Source organism: Acanthaster planci, linkage group LG03 (genome assembly GCF_054643075.1).
Source record: "Acanthaster planci isolate LZ-2023a linkage group LG03, COTS_SCS, whole genome shotgun sequence".
In the NCBI taxonomy this organism is placed as follows: domain Eukaryota; kingdom Metazoa; phylum Echinodermata; class Asteroidea; order Valvatida; family Acanthasteridae; genus Acanthaster; species Acanthaster planci.
Window position 1 is genome coordinate 24,699,887 of NC_141779.1, and position 22,193 is coordinate 24,722,079.

A 22,193-nucleotide genomic window follows, 5' to 3' on the forward strand; every position below is an offset into this window, starting at 1 on the left:
GCATTCACTGCGTGTGTGTATGAGTGCTCATGTACACATTGGCCTGGCCTACGTGGTATACATGCACACTGGACTCTCGCAAGTCGCCAAAACCTTGTCATTTTGCTTTCTTTTTTGAGGGTCCTTTTAGATAATAAGCCTTTACAAATCACATTTATAAAAAGATGTTCTCTGGTAATTTAGGGGACTCTTCACCTCAAAAAATAGGTTTAATTTTTCAAAAATTTGTCGCTCCACTGTCTGCGAACCGATTGACCTGGAACACATGTTACGTTGCAGAGTAACTTCGGATCTATTCGGAAATGGCCATGATGATGCTTTTTAGCCAATCAGAATGCCCAGATTTCTTTTGGAAAGTCCGGCCACAAAAACGAGTTTGTATGAAGTGCTGCAAAAGGTGGAGCGGTGCCATAACCTTCCAGACTGGAACGAGAACATGGATTCACACGACGTTCATTCTTTACAGTAAAACCAAAACCGTTGTGAGTTTCACAATAAAACTTAAGGAAATTGAAAATGAAATACACGAAATAAACATTCAAATTTCAAAGTAATCTGTTAGAGACTTTATTATGAATTTTGAAACTTTATAAACGATTTGTGACTGTGTGGAGGCCCCAGGCGAGAACATGTGGAGAGATTTGGTCTCTTGTAATTCGACAAGTCAGTGAAGTACCTACTACAAACTCACTCAAAAGAAGCTAAACCTGACACCTGCAGGACGTCGATAATTTCTCAAGGAAGTGCAATTAGATCCCAAAAATGCATTGATGGTGTGCTTAATGTCAAAAGTACCAGCTTCAAGAAGATAGAATCCTGACAGATGTTGTGACTAATGTAATGACAGAAAAACTTCTTAACAAGAAGAGTGAGTGAACTTCTTGACAATACCAATTTATAACTGGGCAAGTCACAACAGAAAGTGGTACCACGCAATTGGTGCCAAAGATAACGTCCCAAACACTGCTGTTGATATTTCACCCGTGTCATGGCATCCATCAGGAAGACTTCTTTCAATATGTGGAGAGTACAAGGGAGATTTGCAATTTCAAAGCCCTCATAAAATTTACCAACACCTAACAAAATGAGTTACTAAATGTAGATGTCCAGCTGCTGACCCTGTCATCAAGTGCAACTGATGTATAATTGGCCCCCAACAGCTGTTAATTTTCCTCTGTTGATTCCTTTACTGACAACCTGTTCTAGGGACTTCTATGGAGGTTGGAGTTCAGACCCTAAAGGCCTTTTCACACTCCAGCCTCTCTACCCTGATTGAACTCAACTCTGGGCCAACACAGGACCACCCAGGGTTGTACATTTGATTCCAGCATTGTTTCACACTTGTTTCAAGCTTATCGGGGTGACTTCAACCCGAAAATGAGCTTGGATAATTTCTAACCCAAGTTGAAAAACTGGACCCTGGTCCAGAGCAGGGTTGATTTCAACCCAGGTTGAAATCAATCTCAGGGCTGACACAGGGTTGGCCTGGGGTTGAAATGTTCAAGCGTGAATTGTCGCCAGCTTTCAACCCTGCGTCACCCTTGCAACACCCTGGAGATTCATCTAGCATGAAAAGGTCTTAAGAGTTCTCTTTTCTTAAAACTTATAAGCAGATTAACTCTAATTGCACAGGGTGTGTGTGTGTAAACTCATATTAATATTGGAGGATTTGACATAACAGTCTACAACACCCGACCGCCACTATGGCACCCAGCTAATACTAACCACTAACAGATGAACCATAACACAAATTAACCTGTTGATGTGATTCATAGCAGTGAAAGACAAGGAGCAGACAGCCGGCAAATGACTAAATCCTTATCAAACAAACAGATACTCACAGTGTAACATAAGCAGCTCCAGATTAACACTTCCAAGCCAGTTAACTTAGAATCAGGTGAAAAAAAACAACCAACTGCTATCACTATATCAATGACATCTTGTACCAAACTGAAACAGTCAAACAGGTACATGTATACATGTTTATCCAAAGCCCAATACAATGTGACAATTTTGAGAGTAGGCAGGAATACTTCCCTACACCAAGGGTGTGAAGTGCCCCTACATGGAAAAAAGTTGTACAAGAGAATGAATGTGTGAAACACTAAACATGACAGGTGCATTACTGTCAACAGCTTTTGTTTAAGCAGATCACTTTATCACTAAAAAATGCAAGGAGTGGATTAGATTGGGCTGGGTGGGACAGCTGTCAAGAGATGATTTAATGGGTATCTTTTGGACCTGTTTCCTTTCCCCCAATGTTTAGAAGCCCAAGAGTGTTTGAATCCCATGATCATCTCCCTGGTAGATTCCCAGACCGATACTCTAAGCAGCGACTCTTGATTCGATGAGTCACAGTTGAAACTTTAGAGGGTGTACTTTCTAACTTCAGTGGTAATTCAAGTTGGAAAGGGCTGACTTTGGTGTGAGCGGGGTGAAGTGTAACGTAACCGCCTGAAGTTTCCGTTATGTGTCACTGGGTAATAATGCAACAGTGCTAACTCACCAGATGCACATCTTGATGCTTAAATGACAGTTGGCATTTACACTTATCATTAAAAGTAAATAAATTTCTGTTTGAAAACTTGTCAGTGATTGAAACCGAAACCATTCTGGAATCAAAGAAAAATGAGGCTGCGAGCAATCTGCCTGAGTTCCTCTCCTGCCTAAGGAGATCTGCTTTGACATTCAAGACACGTCACTGAAGACTTTCACAGTTTTTAATTCCTACTTACCTTCTGCATCAAGAGTGCCTGAACTACTTGATTGGCCACCTGTGGGATAAAAAATGATCTTATTCAACCCATGTTTCCTGAGCTTTGCCGATCGTGACAAGAATGTTCATTAAAGTTTCACTCCGTCTTGTTAATGAAGCTAGGAGAGTTAAGGAATTTTAAAACAAAAAGAATGGCAAAATGTGATCTATTTGTACTCAAAGTTATTTTTATTCAATAAATAACAAAATTTTCACAGCTAAATTAATACATCCACACAACCATCCAAGACACAATTTGTCTAACTAATCCTGTGTTCTTCAAATCCACTGGTTCGTTTATGGGATTTTAAAGGAAGAGGACAATTTAAACATATTTTAAGCAGTCTTAAATTTTTAAAAGAATTAGCAAATTATAAATCAGTATATAAATCTGTTTTTAGTAATGGAGAATGTTAATGTTCAACCCACCTCATCAAGACATTTCTCATATTGTTCCCTTTGATTCTCATTCTCTAGGACCAGAGCTGAATTCTCCGCTTCCAAGATTCGTAATCTCTCCAAGAGCATCGTCTTTTCCTTCATGACTTCCTCCTGCCCAACCTAGGAGATTAAAAACCAAGATTTGAGCCTTGGCAATGTGACTTAAGAGCAAAGACCAGAAGCAGCTTATCCCTAACCCCCAAGGGTGTATGTAAAATCGTATTGAAATTGGAGGATTTGGGACTGTTAGGGTTAAATTATAAGCAAGTGGCTAACTTGTGCTGATTTGTGACGGGAGATACACAAAGCTGACATAACAATCAATGGCTTGGCTAGTCTATGGCTATTCAATGCACTTTAGTCTTAAACCAAAGCTACGGACAAGAAGACACCTGATTTGGCTATATACATGCATGTGTATCATTTACCTTCACACTGATATTGAGTACCAAAGTGAATATGTTACACGCACGATTATGTCTAAGAGGAACGTGGGGAAAGCCAGTGTATGAACCAACACGCGCTGCCCTCCGTCCATTTGCACCACACTTTCCAGTTCAAAATGATGCCACACTTTGGCACTCTATTGAAGTACAAACCTTATCACAACACCTCACCCACAGATTCTGTATCATGATTAGTCAAAAGCCAGTCATATAGCATTTGTTAGTTTTGCTGTCTTGCTTTGCACAGCTTAAAGTACATACATGTATGTGTACTGTACTCCTAGCAGTCAAAGTACATGTACATGTGCCATACCCACAGCAACGAAAATAACAAATGCACACAAAACAACCAGTAATGTGTGCCAATGCATATGGCTATGCATGTTATGTATATTTCCCATGCACAAGTACTGCAGAGCAGAGTAAAATTACTGCTCCTGTAATGAGGTACACGTAGTATGGAAAAGGCTGGTGAATTTCAACTGAATTTAGATTAAATTAATTCGTTATTGCTTAACCACACTCTTCATCATACGTACATGTACACGTAGAGTGAAGACTACATGACAAAATTTCAACCCTACTACAGCTGAGTTTGAACATGGGCGCTATACGTGTAGGTTAGCAAAGTAACAATGGCATCTGGGTACCAGCCTGCAATTCTGGACAAAATTGTTGGGAAATTTGGCAATAGCCATATGCTCTCTAGCCCCCTCCCTAACTAACCCGGTCAATGTTGTCAAGTCAAGCCGGGGACAGACCGCATGCATAGACCCAACATTGTAAGGGGGCCTGGGGGTTGGAGGCCCAATGAGATTTGTCCAGGATTGCAGCCTACCAGTATCTCTTGTTTCAACAGCGAAGGGGTAATCATGCACAGAGGTCACATTGGCTTAAACACATTTGATTTTTTGGTCAGATGTTTATAATTTCTACAGACACAGGCCGAAATGAGTATACACGGTTGGCTGTTGTAAAAAGAACACCGATATGTACATGTACATCAAGACTTCTGCAAACTGTTAGGATCATTGCTATGAATATCCTACTGGGGGAGGGGAAAATGACAGGGCTTGGGGAAGGGACGGAAGACGATGACACTGTTACTCATCAGGAAGAAATTGTGTCCCACACCGGTCACCGCCTATGCTGTGATCAAATATCACTAGCCAAATGACCAATGGCCTAAACGTACATGTACGGATATTACCAAACTGGATCAATAAAAGGGTCTAGAGATCAAGTTCTAGGTCAAAGAATTGTGGAAAAGAGACGTCAAACCTTATTCCCTGAGGAAAGACAATTATGAAATCAAACAAGAAGAGAATATGTGCTTATAAATGCAATGAAAACAAATGGGCCCAATGGACATAACAGACCATTCCAAGAAAAAGAAAAAGCTCTCCCGTGGAAGGTAGGCAGAGCTGATCAACCAAATCCAAAACCTGAGAACCTTCCCTTCAACATGGACCCTATAAAGGTTCTTCAGAAACTGCAGAGTGGTTTTCAAATCGCATGACACATTAACGCATGCAAATGGCAACAAATGGCAACAAATGAAGACAGCAACTTTCAGCTGAATGTGTACAGCTACTAATATATTGGTATGAGCGGATTGCATCTGAATATACATGTAGAGATACAACAGAAAAGCTGAAAAGTACCAAGGGAGCACAGTCCTGCCGGAGATTCTGCAAGATCTACCAAAATCCACTGCACACAAATCACAAAAACTGGGACTGACGACCTTATAATTCAACTGTGACTGTTGAATTTGGACAGTGCGCTTGTCCTTGTCAAAGACAAAACTTTAATTCCTACCTTGCAGAAAATGACAGAACTTGCAAAGCCTTTGTAGGTGGAGCTACTGATCAGCACACAGCTATCTATGCTATGTACAACTGGGATCACACTCATATTTGACAAATCACAGAAAGCAAGTCCACTTCTTGAGGGTAAGCACGGCTCTGTCCATCCAGGAGACTGTGGCTGACATCAGTAAAGGAGCATTCTTTCAAGTTCCTGGCAGCGTATGCATTGAAAGTTCCTTGTGGGAGCTCGAGACAGGTCCCGGTATTGATGACTAATTGACCCGTGTTTCGGCTACATCCAGGCACCCACATGATCATGGATGCACGTTCCAACAAGACAGACAGAATCGAGAACATGAGGTCAGCGTTCTGTACGACTGCAGGTAATTTTCAATTTCAAATGATGAAAATGAACATGAGGCACATGCTGAGATTGGCAAAGTCAAATCCACCTTTTGCCAAAATCACGTATGGAGATCACAATTCTAATGCAGTTATATAAAGCCAAAACTGTTGCAATTTGAACAAGATCCTTCATGTGATTTCAAGCAATGAAAAGCAATTTTTGAGACAGTAAAGTCTTTAATAGCTCGATAGGATCCAATTCTCTCCGATTAAGATGGAAGAGAAAATTTCCACTGAAGTGTGGCAGCTTCAGATTGTCTCAAAACCAATCCAAAACCATGACGAAAGTGAATCAGAGATCCCAGAGACTACATCATGTTGATTGACCTGATCAGCACAGTCTCAGAGGGGACCAGTCATGGTTCATCCAAGGGTAATAAGAAACTCTTGAAGACCCTTGTTGAAACAAGTGAATGAAAGCGAAGTGTGTATGAATCTGTGGACATGAATTGGCTGGAAACCTATCTGTTGCACTGTAAACATCTCCCCAAAGTTATGACAAATACACTCATAAAACATGCAAATGCAGAATTTGATGTCAAACATTGTTAACTTTGTTGATTTACTCATCAATGTGGGAGGGTGAATTAAAAGGAAAAAAGGAAACACTGTACACGATTCTGAATACTACGTATGAAAATACATGGCATGCAGGTTCTCAGGTAGGAATGCTGAACAAACCAGAGTTCAATTGCCAACACTATATCCTTGTGGTGAGAAAAGTCCAGTGAACTGCACTGAAATCTTAATTATTGAGTAACATGCATGCTGGATGACATGTAAACATTACAGGATTTCCTGTGTTACAACGTAGAGGGCATTTAAACATGTTCTGGGGATTTCTGTCAGCCATGGCGACAGGTATACTCGCCCCTTACACTTGAGTGATACCAGTCGAGTCTACAGTACAAGTACAAACAATGGGTTAAACGAGTAATGAGGGACAGAGAAGGGTGTACATGTACATGCACTTACTATGTCATTACAGTAAAATGCCTTGCTCAACGATACTAGGCATTATTGGAGTAATCTAGAACAAACATTCGACCATAGGTCTGTGATATCAGATATGAACCTAACACACACTGTAGCTTCCAAAACGAGGAGACTTCCAAATCATAGAGCAAGAAGTAGGCCTACATGCAGAAGTCTTGCCCTAAGACTGGAAAGGCGACATGCGCTGGAAAGCACAGCCAAATAGTACTACCAGTAGAGGGCGCTATATTCACAAGAGATGACCTGCCAGTAAACCAGTCTTGTAGAATCTGACGGGCTTACCCACAAAATTCTGAGCATACCTCATGCATTCAAGTTCATTAATAATAATGCCCTTACGCACTGCAGAAGACCGCATGTCATGCAGACTGCAGTTTTCGGCAGTGCGCATGAGCAATTACTCATGGTAATTTGAACGTGTGAGGTACATGTACGCTCAGAATTTTTAAGGGTAACCTGCTAGATTTCTACAAGACTAGTTTTTGGCAGGTCACCTCTTTTGAATATAGTGCCCTCTTCTGGTAAGGCTCTTCGGCTGTACATGCCAGTGCATGTGGCCTGCACGGTGCAGCGGCCAAAACTGTAAAAGTAGTCTTGGGGCAATACTATACATGCAGACACGTACATGTACATGCAGGTTTTAGTCCTAAATTGTTGCTATATACTATTGTTGCCATATTCAGATGGCTAAAAAATCAACTAATACAAATTTTAATGCTTGTAGAGGAACTTCTACTCTCAACTTTAACAGCCGGTGAATGTAAACAAATTTGAAATCCTTTATATTATAACACCTCCAATTAACTAATTAATCTAGCATAAGTTTCCAAGCAGCCTGTTAGTGTTGATGAATAACACAATAAATAAATGACAATTTATCAATGTTTATCTTGTTAGTTGATTTAAATCAACCTTGAGCTTAGTCCCAGATGCTGAGTAACTTCCCTCTGACCTTTGACCCAGTGCAAGGCACGTCCCCTCTTGGGGAAGGGGTGGTGCTACCGGTGGAGAGTCTTGGATTGACATTTGCAAAGATCCAATTCCATGAGCTGACAACGGATGAATTCCTAATGGGAACACAGGTTACAACAGACAAAAGGTTGTCCATCCAGCAAGTTTGAAAACCATCCAAGAATATTATCAAGAGATTCTCTCCCAAGTTTGAGCATGGTTGGAGCAAAATGACTGGCTCAATGGCAACTTCTCCCTGTTTGGAAAATTTTCATTGCGCTATTTTTTAAAATCGGCCTGTTCAATAATAAAACCAAAACAAAAGACTGCCTAAGCATTCTATAGACACTTCAGTGAGTTCAGGTGGACACAAAACAAAATGCACAGCATTAAGAAAGTCTCTTCTACAAGATAATGGGGGAGGGGACTAGTTAAATAACAATTCCACTTAAGCTCTGTACCCTACAAATATTGTAATGGTGAAAATCCAGTTCTTCCACTTAAGCCCGTACACGTATGTGTTGCACAGTTCTGTTGGAAGAGAGGCTGGACTGGCAAACATCAACTACTTAATGCACTCTGAAAGCTTACAGATGGCAACCAAGACTGTTATGATACAATTTTAGACAATGCTTATTTAAATGTTGGAATTCCCTGTCCAGGGTGAATGCTAATTGGTACGTATACCGGTAGTTTCCTTGCTCTTGAGCAGCTTAGTAACTGGTAACTGAGTGTGTGTGGGGGAAGGAGAGAGACACTCAAAGAGAACTGAGACTAGAAGTCTTGACACACCTGTGAACCACTGGTGGTGGAAGGGGGGATGGCCCCTCCACTTTTTGCAGGTCATACATGTATAATGGGTTGGGGCTTAATGGATCGGCCTACTGGCTGATGCCCGATGGTCTCACAACTGCCCCCCTCCCATTTTGAAGTCCGTTCTGCCACCGTTGCTGTGAATTTAAGCTACGAGTGTCGAGCAATAAATAGAGAGCCTCAGAAATACAAAAACTTTTTGTGCTTCAGCTCTGGAAATGCATGTGTATGTGTTTATTTTTATCGTGATTCCACAACGTACATGTGCACGTAGGTTAAGAAACACGATTTCAGCACATCTTTGAAAAGCGATATGGTGGGTGTGATGAGGTCATCATCCCTACAAAGCCCGAGACATCTATCACACGTCATATTTAACAAGCTGAAGCACTTGCTGAAGCAGGAGAACAGTGATTCTCAATAGACACACATGTGCATCCACATCACTGGTATGCATGGTTTGTTTAAGGTTATGACAGCTGAATCCAAAAGTTAGCTATGAAGAAGACAATCCTTTAGCTTCCACCAAGTTCATAACTGCAGGAAATCAGTCTAAATCTAATCCATCAGGACTGTCTGTGTGAGCTAGTCTCTGACCCGTGTGGATGTCTGGGTCTCCGTAAGCGAAACACCTGATCACTGACGCAATCATGTCTTCCTCTATTAAATTTAAAGTTTTGCATTTCACTGGTCCAAAATATTAGAACTGTTATTACCTGTTACTTTGGTCCTCCCACAGACATGACTGTATTAATGCATTTACATTGTAAATTGAGCAACAACCAAAATTACAACTCCTCTAGCTCAACCAAACAGAAATGGTGGGTGCCCTTTTTTTTTCCAGAAACGTTCACCCCCCACCATACTGTACCAGTAGATTTTGGAATACAATGCACAATTTCAAAAATTAGGCAATTTAACAAATATGAAGGATTCCATACAAGTACAATGTCAATAACATCTTGTCTGTAAATTGGTATAATCCATCAATCACAGGAAGAGATCTGTGAAACAAATACTTCCGTTTTTACTCTGTGTACATGTACATGCAACAAATTTCCAGAAAGGATTTGCTCCACATTTGACCAGCAAAATGTGAAAATCACTACTTATCACAGTGCATTTTTGTATTCAATCCATGAACCCGATAATTTTGGGAATAAGTTTTGGAATCCAAGATTTTTTTCCAAAAATAGCATTCCATGAAAATGCAAAATTTGAGGCTACGTTCTTTTTCCAAATGTCCAAATTAATGACTTCCCTTCTTCCTTGAAGTAATAAAATTTACAATGAAATCTATTTAGTAGTTCAAGGTTGAGTCTTGTGCCATGATCTAAATATAATCTTAGTTTAGATTTCCAATCTGTCCAAGAGGGATGAAAATATTTCCTTGACTTACTTTGAATAAGGTATTTTCCACATTTTGAATCTCTCCCTGCATCAGAAGCTGCCATGCCTCTGGAATTTGTACTGGGACTTCATCCACCTGTTGCCAATTTTCTGATGCTTAACATGGCATGGTGATTGAATATGCTATCACCTGTTGGAACTCTGAATAAATGTACCTGTCTGCTCATGTCTGATCTGTTATGACACCAATACAAAACAATTCTTCCATGTTTCCTCCTGTAATGAGCCACAGGGTGCGAAATGAAATTGAAGCTGCTGAGTAAAAAACCAGGGAAGCTGATGAAGTCAAACTGTAGTTATTCAGAATAACAGATTGGTTTCATGTGTGAACAGTTTACAGGTAAGTAAGCCAAACGTTTGGGCTTGTCTGCAAAAGATGATAGAATGTAAAAGACTTGAGCTGCTATGAGTATAAGGGGTTTATAAATGAAGCAGTACAGGATCAGTGCAACATAAAATTCTCCTTCTTTAAAAGACAGTGTCTATAAAGACAGCTGTCTATAAAGTAACTAATGGAATTATTGTTGAAAAGCATACTTGGTATAAAGACAGTCATGGTACTAACGTCCCTGAAGAATTCTTTCAAGCAACCAGTCATTTTTAAGAAAGCACTGAAAGAAGGCCATTTCCAAAAATATGTCTAAAGATGCATTTTGGAAACTGTTGTTAGTAGTTCATTTTATTTTGGTAGAGTGCACACAAGCTTTGACACAATGGACACGTGTTGGTAGTTGCTATAATTCATTGATTCAGTGTTCAACTTTGGACAGCTGCAATTGGCTGAATGAGAGCATGTCCCAGAAGCTGAATTTGGCCACACTTCAAGACATGACTCTGCAACTTTTGATTGCAATTGAGATCCTAGAATATCGTTTTTCTCAGAATATAAAACATTCACTGAGCTGAAACTTCATAGTCGTAAAGCACCCTTCTTTATGTTTTGAGCACTTTTGTTGCCTCGAACACAGTGCACATATGAGAAATGATGGACTGTAGCTTTAAACATACTATGTCTCTGTTCACTGTTATGATGAGATACAGGAATACTCCCACGGTGGAACCATAAGCGTAGAGGCTTGGCACAGCTTTTCTTGTCTCCTTACGTGTGCAAATCCTAAGCTTGTGCAATCTGACATAAGCCAACTGAAGCCATAAGCTGGGTTAGGTGTTAAAACAGGTGCCAGGTGACAATGTAAGTCAGGATGAAAGGTTAAAAAAAGACTGGCAGGATACAAGGAGGTTATCCTGGTTTGGTGATGATTAAAATATCAGGAACAACTGCAAGATTTGGCAAAGTTGCTGCCATTATGACCCTTTCACCAAGTGCACCACTTACACATGAACTGACCGAGATGCACATGCACAAGTACATGTAGCAATCTTAGTGGGAAGTCTTTGCGCTATCTTTAGGTAGGGATAATCATATCCATGATCATGTGAAATTAAGAAGGAAACAGGATACTGGTGGATGTGTAGATAGTCAATGCTGGTTCATCAAAGTGCTGTAATTAGACATGGCAAACATGGTACCATCCCCTCAACTACATGTGCATGTCGCATGTACATGAACTCAGTATTATGTTATAGCCAGCCATATTTAAATTTTTAGTGCAGGAAAATTGAGTAATGGCGAACGGAGGGAGGGAGTCTCGCTGGTCACTGCCGGGGGGGGTTTACAGAGGCCTGCTTTAGGGGATTCCTGATTGCTTTTTCAGTGATTTTTTTTTCCAAATTGATTACGAGTTCAAATTGTTTTAATTCTAAAAGGTAAAAATATGAAATTTTCATAGTGACTAATTTAATTTCTGGGATTTTTAAGGATTGTTGTGCCAGTCGGTGGGCTGTTTTATCAAGCTTAGTGCTGGATGGTAGAACACAGTGGTAGAGATCCCCAACTGGTGTCGACTGGCGTAGCTAGAACACCATGTGTACTAGCAAAGAAGCTGAAGTGAGCCAATCTTCTGTTTAATTCATGTCTCATAAAGAGGCAAACCTAAATTATTCAACTTAATGTTGGGAGATTAAGGAGAAAGAATAACCGTCAGTAGTTCCTGACAGGCTGTTACATGTAGGCTGGATAAGAGGCAACAGCTTAATATTATCCATGAGTAATGAAGGAGTACTGTACACCGTACAGTGGTAGCTGTTTGTGACCCACTAGAGACTGACATCATTGAATGGCTACAGCTTTCATCATCACTCATTAATGTGATAAGGATTTCAAAGAAAAGATTCTTAAAAATTAGCAACATCTAAATCTTTTCCATCGGAATGACCTAAACTATACAATTTTGAAAATTTACAGTGACTGTCATTTTGATCCTTGCAGAGTCTTTCTCAAAAGAAAAAAAATCCAAAAGATAAAAATTCCAGGTTCTCTAAGTTTAACACAGTTGTTTCTGATAAAATAAATAGATTCATTGGCTGCCTATGTGTAGTTGGTAACCAGGATCAGGTTAAGGCTGCTGTTGGGGTGAATTTAACGTTACCCTGGGCATGTGCCAATCATTCACACCCTCAAGTCAAAGTGCATGAGTTTGAAATGAATGTCAGTGTTAGTTTCTACTCCCAATACAGTCGGTTTGATTCAACCCTGTTCCTTCTTCACAATAGCTTCTCTTATGATTTCTCTCATCAGGAAACAAAGTAAAACACCCTTCCTCTCCCCAGAGGATGGCAACACTCATGCACAACCAGACCAACCTCTCAACATGAATTCAAAGTTCACAAGAAATTCCTGGTGAAACATAAAATACATGTACTACCTGAAGTGAAACCATTAAAACGGGCCAGGCTAATTCCAAACGGAAGTAGAAAATTTGATAGTTAGTGGGACAATGTCCGCTGTTATAATTACCACTGATGCATGTACCGGGTTGGTTGCCTGGATGTGTGTGTGTGCTTTCCTCCTAAGGGACTTGCAAACCTGTGCTGACTGCTAATGCTGCATGATGATTATTGAGCATTGCCGTTAGGAACAGGAAAAGATGCATGTTTTTCTAACAATTTATGGCTGACACAGAGCAACTTATTACGGTGAGGAAGATGCAGATATATGATAACGACATGAAGATTTATCTTTAACTCTTTTGGAATTGTATTGTGCTACAAACAAAATAATATTATACCAAAGGAAAAGTACATGTATTTCTTGATAGTCAGAGATAGTCTTGTTCAATCATTGAATAGACTATGCCTGGAATATCCAGTATTTGAGATCATCTTTGAGAAGTACACGTACGTATACAGAGTGATAGAAAGTAACTACAGAGAATGAACACAGTCTTATTCCTGACAACATTAGGATTCTACACATAGTCTACACCACATGTTTCTGATTCTACAGCCATGCGGTCACACCTAGTGATATGTCACCTTCTATCAGCTTCACTCCTTTACAAACAATTGGAAGCAGCTAATTAGGGACAGTCTGAGCTCACTGATGAAACAGGAGTTCACTCCCAAACCTTGACTGTTCACAGAAAAAAGTAATAATTCAAAGCTTCTGGTATGGCACTCGGGGAAGGTTTTGCCCACACCAAAAATGACTTGGCAGTTTCTAGTGATTAGCACAAGCACTGGATCTACCTCTAACACCAGAAATTATCTCTTCCTTCAGCAAACGTAAAAACCTAAAAATAATTCTGGGTTTTAATTTTTAAAGGAGTTTGTGGGAAATTTGAAGATCAGAAGCTTTTGAACTTCCTACTCTGGTTACAAGAACGACTAACAGATTAATATGTAGACAGACAAGTTGTCTGGGAGTTACATGTAGGTTATTGAAAGACAACAGAAGTTGAGTGTGCCCATTAAATGCGCTGATAAAAACAGAATCATATCTTCTTCCTCCCTAAATAAGCATTGGCGTAGCTATGGGGGAGGGGGGATGATACCCCTTTTGAACTCCCAGGTGGTCCTCCCCCCAATTTCACCTGTTATCAGATCAATTTGACTTTTTGAAATAACAGTCTTCTGCTTATTGTGATTTAAGACAAAGAGAAATTAATTTCATGTTCATTAATGCCTCAATTGTGATATTAAATTCCCCAAACTCAAAACTGACGAAGAAATAAAACAAGACCTCAAACAGAACAATTTTGCCAAGAATAAAAGTGCACCTTTACAAACTACTGCAATTCAAATTCTGATATCTTAAATGCAGGCACATGAAGTGTACCAGTACAGAATTGTTACTGAAGAATAAAATGCCAGTCTGCTAGACTGACAAGCAAATTTATTGAGGGAAATAATCACTGGCAAACACCCATCACTTTACGTCAGTGGATTTCATCAAAAACAAGTCTTAATGCATTACCACTAACGCAAGTAACACATAATCAATAATCTGTTAAGATGGTTGAAGCATAGACAGTGAACAGGTGTAATAACATTGAGTTTGTCTGTCAATGTCAAGACACCAGGTGGAAGCAGATTGTTGAAGGATGCATCTTGGAATGAAAAAACCCTGCAATGTCATCAACCAAGTTATACCATCAACCCTCAAAATGACGCCTTGTCAGCTACTGCTCAAAAATTGTTTCATCAAATCAATCAAGACACCTGTCATAAAGCATATAACATACATGTACATGTACATGCATGGTGACGAACACAAAAACACCTTGCAGGGCATCAATTCAATAAACAATGGCATCGAGTGATAAGTGGCTAATGCATGTAATACTCTTGAAATTATCCAGTCTGGTCTGGTTAACTGAATGTGGAAGCAAACAATTACACAATTCAACAACGACCTTTTCATTGTATAAATCGAAACAAATTCATAGTTCGGAAAAGAAAAGACCACAGGCCACAACAAAGGCAAACTAATCAATTGGAGAAATCAAATTCTTTCAACTTAGAAAAAATTCAATGAAAGACACAGGAAATAAGTAGATGTTTCAGTCCAGTGCAAACAGCAAGTACAAGTATCATCGCTGGAAACCAATAACTGAATTAATGCTTGGAAAACCGGTAGATATTAGAAAACAACAGTGAAACAGTTTCTGGGGCAAGTTGAAATGGCTGATCTAATTTCCTTAGGCTTAGCTCTACCTGATGTTAGATTACAATCACCTGCACACAAGACGAAACTGAAGTGAAACTCATGGGTCGACAGGAAACTCATTAATGTGCTATGAGGTTCCATGTGAGTCTGACACAGTAACCAACTTGTTCGTGACAGTGAATAAGATCTAAATGTTGGTTGGTGTATAAGGTCTGGGGCCAAAACACGTGCATTACCTGAGTACTTGATGTGGGAAATCCATGAACTTGGTGGGCGCGGCCACAAGATTGGAAAAAAGAGTGTGTTTTCTAACTTGGAGAAGCAATCCTTATAGATGAGGACTGGGATACTTGTAAGTCAGACATGACTTTTCCATCAAAATCTAAGGTGAAAAAGCCTCAGTCCATTAAAGAAACAATCATTGTTCATCACTCTTGAAAGTTATCAAATGTTTCCATCTCAGTCTAGAAGTCGAGTCATTTGCTTCACTGTAAAATGCTACCAAAATTCTTCTATGTTGTGGGCGAAGGGCAGGAGGAGATTTGGATGACCACAGATAAGTTAACCATGATGCTCCTGTATTGTCATGCTTATACAGTGCTGTCCCTCATACCAATCATCTTAAAGCAGGGTGGAGAGAGGCAAGCAGGGTAAAGTGACTTGCTCAAGGTTACAACATATGTGTACTATCAGCTGCTGGATTCCAACCTCTACCTAATTATCAGGTGTCACAAACCCTCCATGCACTACGCCATACGCTGCATTCAAATTTCCCTTGTGGCCAAACATATCAACTACTCCAACCCTCCTACAGGCCCAATTCTTTCAACAAGTGTACTCGTTTTGTCCTGGATTTAGGAGGTTATTGCTTTTACTTCCAAATACTGGTAACAACTGAGAGTATTTTCAAACTGGTATAAGCCCAAATCAGTCAAGGGAACCACTTGATCCCATTCCCTGATAATAGACCGATTGTGCCCGCCAAGGCATGTGACCTATAGTGGGTTTCAAACAACAAACATGGCGTACTCCCATAACGAAGTGCATTTTAAGTGTTGTTTACCAAAATAAAAGGTAAATAACACTTTTGGTAAATAACACTTACATGTATGACACACTTTGCTGTGGGAGGACACCCGTGTTAATTGATGTTTGATACCCACTCTAGGTCACATGACTTACTGAGCATAGTCAGTCAATGCCAAAAGACCAAATCAGTGATAGATACCAGATACTATGATTCCATAAAAAGGCACAAGACCGAACCAGCGATGGGTACCAGTTGCAAGTAATGTACACCTTTAATTCCTTCAATACAGACTGACATTAATCCCAATGACAACTCAAAGAGGGAAACCAGTTAGTACCATACCCTGACAAAGTAGCATCACACCAATATATTCTTTGACAGTAACCAGAAAGCAACCTCAAATAATTCTTCATGGTACTCTTCAGTTAAATCTACCTGACATAACGGAAGGTCAAATCCACACCTTAAAATGAAATCTCACCTACTCTGAAACCTAGCCATCTTCCCCTTCATGCCTACAGTGGATCTGGCCATCTTCCCCTTCATGCCTACAGTGGATCTTTCATCGATGCACAAATTGCAAATGCTGGATGAAACCGAACTGGATTTAGAACTGTGGCAACCAGTTCACCCGTGACAGGAAGTAATGAAACATTGACACACTGACAATGTCATGCCTAGTCATGGAGGAACTATAACTGTCTGTTTCTTGTCACATCATCAGGCCAATTAACCAAAACATACATGTACTCTCCTTTCATAGATACTTGTTTGGGAATTTGTAAAGTTAAGCTAGAAGGCTTTGCTTACTAAAAGAACTTCAGTAAGACTAACAGGTGTAAGCCTCTTATTATCTCTGACACTACACAATTTACAGATGAATAGGGCAGATCTTGTGCTACATCAGCAACAATTCTATAGTTTCTACCACAGATCAAAAATACAAAGAACTGTATTTTAAAGCATAAGTGAACATTCATTTTGTGTTGTTTGTTGACCAGTGTAGAGTACAAGTAGGTCTGAAAAATACAGGTGCTTATGAAAGGATGGTGTCACCTGCCATCCTTAAAGTCATCTGTCAATGTCACTCTTGCCCCTGGCAATGTCAACTGTTGATGCTTGCCTCCAAAACACTTATGAATTTATGAATAATGACAAGCCAGTGGACAACTTAAAGATTCCAGCAGGTTCCACTGTACATGGATTCAAACAAGGGATGGTTAACAGTTTATTAAGGATACTACTGGTACCCATGTCACAGAAACCAGCAAGAGATGAAAGTGAACAAGAATACACAAATAATAAGCTTGTATTTATGAGGCAAATGTCAGTTGGAGTAATAAGTAAAAGATTTAGCTGAGGGAAAATGAACCATTACAATGAAAATACATGAAAACATATCAAACCCTTTTGTAATAATACTGTACATCTTAAAGTTGGCACTGAAATAAAAAGGACTTTGAATTAAACAAGGAATGCCAAGTTATGGATCCACATGTACTTGATAAAATCTATCCCAGCATACCTTGGTCTCCAGTGCATGACATTCACTAAGTAGATTGCTGTTCTCTTGCTCCAAGTTGCTGATGTGAGTCTGGCACTTCTTCAGATCATTCTGAAACAAAAATCAATCTGCGTTTAAGAGCACATCTTCACCATGACATCTCTGTTTCTCAGGCACATTAGGCTATGGACGTGACCAAAATCACCATCAAAGTAATTCAATGGTTTATGTGAATTACATCAAAACTTGGTATCTATGACTAGAACTTGAGGAGAGATTTTGACTCCATTCACAGTGATTAGAATAGGCACCACCTCCACTAGCCTAACACCAACCTCCAGAGTCTGTACCGTCGCGCTGTGTTCTTCCTTCATCTGCTCCATCTTGGTCTTGTACTCCATGACACTGTTCAGCATGCCTTGCATCTTAGTCAGGTCTTGCTGGAGAGCCTCCAGTCGTGTCTTGTAGGTCTCTCCTTCAAGAAGAGCATCCTTCAGTCGTTTCTCAGCATCTAGTCGTGATTGTCGCTCCTCAGCCAAGTCTCGCATGATGGCGTCCCGTTGCTGGAGGCAGAAAAAAACAAATCCAACAAATATTATGCTAATTATTTTATCACATGGGTGTCTGATCTTCATTTGAATCTCTTCAGGTAACAATGTGGTCAAGACCACACAGGAATATGATGGAATTTTGCATTGGAGCGAAACCTTGAAATAAGAACAATATGGAGGACATGTGTGATAGTCATCTGTTTCTAATTTCCAGTTGGAATTAACAAAGCAAATATGACTCAAAGAGGGCTGGGACATGACACTCTCTTCCCTCCGCTGCAATTTGCTGCAACAACTTCCTTGTATTCAACCAGTTTCATGTACCTTCTGCATGTAAATCAATTTACCTCCACTATCCCCTAAATTTCTTCAATTGTCAAATCCTCATAGGCCTTTTCAGTCTTCACACAGCTATTAAGTCAGCCAAGATGAGTGGTAAGAGTTTCTGAAGGTTATCAACCAGTTGACATTTCTGGAGTTCTGATATCAATAAATCTGTCACTTTTTCTAAAAAAAAATTGAGGCTACCCATATGAAATATCCTTCAATTGCAAGCAACATTTTAGTTTTTCATTTGCCACATTCTTTAAAGCTTGACTTGGTGGTGTGTGGATCTACTTGAACACATCCTTCAACTGGAGGGCAACCAAGCATCTTAATTTCCTCCCCAGCCAAACAAATATTGCGCTATTACTGCACTTCCTGTTTCCAGTTGTCAAATATTGCAGCACAGCTGAAGCTCTAAGGATTACAGCATCAGCAAAAGTATGCCAGGAATCAAGTGTAAAAACATAATTCACTGGTGGCAAGACCATCTGCTTTGGATGTGCCATCAAGCAACAAGACAGATGCTGTCACAAGATTGGATTTGCCGATGGACCGCATATCTCTCATAAAAATTACAGGTGAGACCTTACAAGGTTACAAGCTCAATGACTAATAATTGAATATTTACAAGTCCTTCCCCTCTGCTTGAGAAAGATTTCAAATTAGTATTCTCGATCTCTTTGTAGAGGACGAATGGCCCCCCTCGCTTTGCAAGGCCAAAGTGGACAGACACCTTCAAATGTGATAAATTTTGCATGGCCATTTTACTTTCTGGTGATGAAAATTTTAAAAGCCTGTCCATGGCTCAAGGGAGATTTATGTAAGCCTTTAACCAGACTGGACACTTCCGCAAGGTTATTTTCAATTATTTCATCCTTTGCCCTCCAGTGAAAGTGAAACTGTCAAGTCCGATCTCATCCACACTTTAACTAATGGAGGGACAAGTCAATTTTATTAAATTTTGAGGTGTCTGTCCATTTTGTAAAGGTAGACCACCTTAACCTTTGCAACATTTGAGCCACTCATGAAATGAATACTCAGATTTAGGAGTTATTACTGCTATTTTGCTTTTGTTCTTGCATATTGATAGGTAAAAATCTTTCACATCAACAATGAAGGTTTTTCTCCGAATGGGAAACAACTTAGCCACATCTGCAAAACATGCTCCATTCTCAAGTAAATTCATTGGGGTACAATTTTGGCAAATCTCTTCAATGAATTGCTCATTACAGTATAGTTAAAAGTTTTGAACATAAATCATACTGTTCTTGTGTTCAGCCACCTCCTGATGACATAAATTCACATTATAATTGCAGCAGATGAAGTAACGTTTTGTGCTGACACTACTGACTTTCTTCAAACATTAAGAGACACAAACCCAAGTTGGATTAACAAATGCTAACTCTTGGTGGTCACGTCATCAAGATTTGTGCAGCACTTCTAACTGCATCGTTGCTTTTTCAAAACTCTGAGAAAAGATGTATGTTGCAGAACGAATATTGCACCTGCTTGTGGCCCAGGGTAACACACTCTCAACCTCCACAGGTTATTTGGAGCCTCTGTGTGTGTTCAAACTCAGTGGGTAATCACTCAAGAGCGTGGACATTGCAAGTACAGACATTGAGAGGCAAGCTGTTAAAAGGCCCTCCATGTTTAGACATCAAGAATCCCAGCATGTCATCCAGCATAAAGTAGTTTAGAAAGCTAAAAAGCAACTACATGTACTTTTCAATTCTGTTCTACATGTTGAATGTCATCTTTGTGAACAAAAGCCTGACAAACAAATCTTGACCGTGATCAAAAACTAAAGATTAATAAGATCATACTGATATTTCACAAATAGTCACACCTGGAATATCAAACTTGCTACATTAGAATAATCTGCAAGATTGTAGACTCACTTTGTTGATTTGTTCACCTTGACTTTTTCATAAAAATCCATTTCATTTCGCATAAAAGACATGCTACTGTCAAAAAATAGTTTTATCCTGATCATATAGATATTTGTCAAAAGCTATTCTTCTGCTCAAGACTAAATACTAACTCTTAAATATTTAATTATCTGTGAGAAATACCCCTGATAATCGCCATTTAAAAATTAAACAAACCAGCTGCTTACCTCTGCGTACGTAATATCCATCTTTGCAGTTTTTGTGAAATCCACAAATCTACAACATAAAGCTCATGGTTCCTCAAGAATTAAAGGGTCCAAAGCCCACTCCCCCTCCCACTGACACCAGACTTACGAATCTACGTCCTGTTAACCCCCTGCCATCCTTAGGTACTGACTAAACCAAGCAGGATTGGGTTAGCAGTAAGCCAGGCCCAGAGTCGGTCAGATCCACAAGCTCGGCTCGGTCATGGACAGGGTCTATTACAGGATAAGAGTCAATCATCGTAACAGGGGAGGCCAGTGTGTGAGAGTATAGGGTCCAGTCACTGCCACTTCCTGCATAATCCCTCTGTCTCACCGCACAGTTGCTACAACCGTGCACTATGGGTTTGTTTTCCTTCTGGTGAATCGACTCTGTCTTAAGCCCTGGCTTGGAAAGAGAAGGATGGATCATACTCGAGTAAATGTCAATGCACTAGAGATTAATTTAATTTTGTAAATAAATAATGATTAATTTTAATGGTATGAACTTGAAATAAGAATTGGGACAATCAAGATTTTGTTGGAGAAGTCAGCACCTCATTTACAAAGTATGACCAAAACAAAATATGAATTGTTACACAAAAATATGTTATATAACCAAAAGAATACAGTTTTATCAAAACTACACAATTCTTTCCACACAAATATGCACATTCAATAATATCACTGACTTTGATGCAAGACTTTGACTACCACAGAATGACAAAATCATTGATACATTTTTGCAGTGCATTTTAAAGTGAAAATTTCTGTATCCCTCTGATCCAGGTTGCTTATAAACAAAAACCCCTCTCCTAAGACAGAAGTCAAGGTCTGCTCTCAACCATCAGCACAGAAGGAACTTCCAACCAGAAGCATTAACATCCCTAAGAAATGAACAGGTCACTGCCATTTCCTGTCTGAATTAGACTAAACTGAAGGGGTTGTGTTCAGCCTATTTATCGACTAATTTGATAGTTCCCCTGCCATGCCCTCCTCCCCTGGGGTCACAGACGCTACTACAGAGGTTTTGGGGTCATCTCTATACACAGACAAAATACACTAAAAATAGTTTTGTCAGAGCTCCAAATGGGAGGAGAGAGACAGCTGGAATGCACTGACTCAAGATCGGTTGGTTGCCCTACTCATCCTTCTCAGTAGGAAGTATTAAACTCTACTAGGACTGCTGAGAAGCAATACATGTAGGTAAAATGTTTCAAGGACACAGGGCATTTTCAAAGCTTGATGCAAGGATCTAAGTTCATGTCTTCTACAATGAGCTGAGACAAAGCACAATACCAACTGTGTTTAAGACTGGGTGTTTAGTGTAAACAACTTGGGGGTTACAGGTTCAAATCCAGCTGCTGGACATGAGTTGTGGCCTCAGGCAAGTCACTGTATGTCAACTTACTTAGAATTATTCACCAAAGAGTATAACTGAGTACTGGCATTAGCTGGGGAAGTAACCTTCAATGGGATTAGAAATTTATACTCCAAGTCATAATAGGCCAAATCGTCTCATATCAAAGCTGTGATTGCTCCATCAAGAAGTAAGGTTGATGCTCTCATGAACTGAAACAGGTGGGCCACTCAAGGCATGGGCAATAGATG

At 39.8% G+C, this 22,193-nt stretch overlaps 1 protein-coding gene across 8 annotated transcripts in view; it reads right to left on the reverse strand.

Annotated features, from left to right (window-relative positions):
* LOC110990838 (uncharacterized) overlaps positions 1 to 22,193 on the reverse strand; it is a 131,468-nt gene that overhangs the window by 25,570 nt on the left and 83,705 nt on the right. For 5 of the 8 annotated variants that reach the window (XM_087134643.1, XM_087134645.1, XM_087134644.1 and 2 more), the window contains 4 exons: positions 17,906 to 18,133; positions 17,592 to 17,681; positions 3,185 to 3,316; positions 2,736 to 2,774 (listed from right to left, as the gene is read on the reverse strand). In XM_087134643.1, the coding sequence (XP_086990769.1) occupies positions 2,736 to 2,774; positions 3,185 to 3,316; positions 17,592 to 17,681; positions 17,906 to 18,133 (489 nt within the window). Of the gene's footprint in view, positions 1 to 1,841; positions 2,686 to 2,735; positions 2,775 to 3,184; positions 3,317 to 5,463; positions 5,766 to 17,591; positions 17,682 to 17,905; positions 18,134 to 20,567; positions 20,908 to 22,193 lie in introns of those variants that run through there. The other 3 variants (XM_087134646.1, XM_087134650.1, XM_087134649.1) reach the window with 3 other exon arrangements.